General features: G+C 37.1%; 1 protein-coding gene across 1 annotated transcript; it reads right to left on the bottom strand.

The window, feature by feature from the left end:
* Positions 1-992: 992 nt before the first annotated feature.
* On the bottom strand, positions 993-2,003 carry LOC126603985 (uncharacterized). The gene has a single exon (XM_050271029.1). The coding sequence runs from the start codon at positions 1,779-1,781 to the stop codon at positions 1,242-1,244; it is 540 nt and encodes a 179-aa protein (XP_050126986.1). The 5' UTR covers positions 1,782-2,003; the 3' UTR covers positions 993-1,241.
* Between the last annotated feature and the right edge of the window lie 538 nt (positions 2,004-2,541).

Here is a 2,541-nt window from a genome sequence, read left to right as displayed (position 1 = left end):
AAACAGCTTGAAGGAGTGAGTTTTCCTGGAAATACTGACTCATCATGCAATACATGTCTGGACTACTCAATATTATGGAATTAAGAAAATAATATTTTTTTTTTCTTATTTGTCAATCCAATGAGTAAAAAGCCAAACTGCCTACTAGTCCGAACTACGGAAGAGAAACCTCTATTACCTCGTGACCATGACCCATGTAACCACCATATCACAAACATATATAATTATATGATTTGTTAAAAGTTTCAAAGATGGTTCAATGGACCACCATTAATCCACATCTATAATGTTCCAACTTGCCTACTTGTATAATTCAATAGGTGTGATGTTTTATACAGAAGTCTCAGTGCAATTAATAGTGAAATCATTCATTATAAGGTAATTTAACCTCATGCAGCTTTCTATATAGGATATATGCTTCAGCAAGCCACCTAATTAAGGCCACTCATTAGTCGGTCACACTTGAAGACAATACCACATCAATAACCCTTAATTATTTGATTTGGGTGTCCTAACTTGAGACTTCAAACTTCGGGTTTGTGGTTGTCCCTAACTCAGGACTTCACTTGGGAGTTTTTCATTCGTGGTCACAATTCAAGTGTTACTAATTTTAAGTGTAAAAGAATGTAAAACGTCCCACATAAAAAACCTACAAAATATAATATAATTTATATTGAGTAATTTCACTTTTAATTGCATCGAAACCTTAACGCCACACCTGCTAAGTTAGTAGGTGGTTAAGTTATGGTAGTATCAGTATTTGACCCATTTTGTAAAGGGCGCCCCTCTCTAAAGTTATGATTAAGCCTCATCGCAAAAATACGAGTAGAGGGTGATACGACCAATTTGTGTAGATGATTACTTCTACCAACCTCATTCTCTTTTTCAGCCACCTGATTTTGTTGGTAAACGTCTGGCCACTGTTATTATCAATATGCAGTAGAAAAACCATGTGAAGACCCGATCTCCCAATATTTTAATATTTAGGGTGATTAAGACATCAATTTCTGGCGTTATTTCATTGATTCATAACTTCACATTCACATATTGCAGTCAAACTTGTGTACAACGATTCTATGCATTGCTACTTACATTATAATAACATAGAGCCTATAGCTGTGTTCTTAATAAAGTAGAATGCTAAAACGTAAAACAAAATTAGGATTTAACAACTATAAAAAAGGCCACAATTTTAAGAAATTGAGCTCACATACACATAACATTTGTGATTAGAGCGAGTTTTAAAGAACTGTGCTTTGTTCGATACTGGACAAAGTCCCTGGGCTCAGCAGAGGGAAAGAAAACCAATGATGGGAAGATGGGGACTGCAAATTCAGTCTCAGATAGCTCGAGTCCACCGTGCTATCATGCACCTTCTGATGGCGAGGCATCGGACTCAGCTCCAAAGTATCCGACAAGTCCTTGTACATAACCGAAAATGGTGAGCTAATTTTTGGTGAAGAAGAAGGGACAGGATTTGGTACAGAAGACACACGGATATCGATTGGAGGAGGCGCTACGCTCTGGAGAGACCTAGTCTCCATAAACTCCGGCGCGCAGGTGAGGCTCTGGACAAGCTCCCTGAAATTAATGGGGTCAACTTTGTAGATTCTTGGTGGGGTTGGTGGGACTGGTGCAACCGCAGGCTTCTTCCATGGCTTCGACGAAGATTTTCGAACCGAGTGGAGTGATGACTGGTGATAGGGAAGCTGCTTTGAGTTTGAAATTGAACCCTTCGTGGCGGTGTAGGAGGCTGAAGAGGAAGAGGAATAAGATTCCATTGGGAGTTAAAGTTTGAAACTTCTAGCGTTTATGAGGAGGATTTAAAGAGATTATTTTTGGGGTTTGGTTTTTTCGTGTTATGAAAAATTTAGAAGCACTATATATAGATGGGAAATAAGTAAACAAGGGCGACGACCTTGAAGTGAAGCTATTGGGGAAGGGAAGATGGAGGAGAAGAAGAAGAAGAAGAGGAAGCAAAGAAATTCAATGATATTTTTGGCTTGAGCCGTCGGCTGTGACGACGATTGCATAATGTACAAATTGGTCAAATCAATATATTTGACCATTATATATATAATTCAGCAAATTTAATTGTGCTCCTTTGGGAAAAAAATAATTTAATTGTGTTCCTCCAGTATTGTCTATCTTCGATCTCTGTGGGTCTTTGAGGGTTTTTGATAATGTTTTTGCAGATGGTGGTGAAATGTGGACCAAGCCGCCAATTTACTATACATGAAGGGCCCTTCTAATTAATACACGTGCAACTATGAGTTTGTTCTATCTTTGACCAATAGGCAACACTAAAAATAATGGACAATTAGGCATCCATGAGTGTGATAGTAAAATATCCATTTTGATTTACTCTTACTATTGCATTTTGATTATGATGGATAATACAATCTAACTTTTCTAAAAATTTAAAATAAATAACTATTATTAACGGAGGAGGAAATTTAATATTATGGTGATATTACAAACTAACATAGGATTAGTTTTGTATGGCTGTGATTTAAAAAAAAATGTGGCATAAGCGAGACA

Source organism: Malus sylvestris, chromosome 15 (assembly GCF_916048215.2).
Source record: "Malus sylvestris chromosome 15, drMalSylv7.2, whole genome shotgun sequence".
Taxonomy (NCBI): Eukaryota; Viridiplantae; Streptophyta; class Magnoliopsida; order Rosales; family Rosaceae; genus Malus; species Malus sylvestris.
The sequence above is the reverse complement of the archived record's forward strand: the minus strand, read 5'-3'. Positions and strand labels throughout refer to the sequence as shown.

Coding starts and splice junctions, on each gene's coding strand:
- LOC126603985 (XM_050271029.1), bottom strand. CDS start 1,781: ATGGAATCTTATTCCTCTTCCTCTTCAGCCTCCTACACCGCCACGAAG.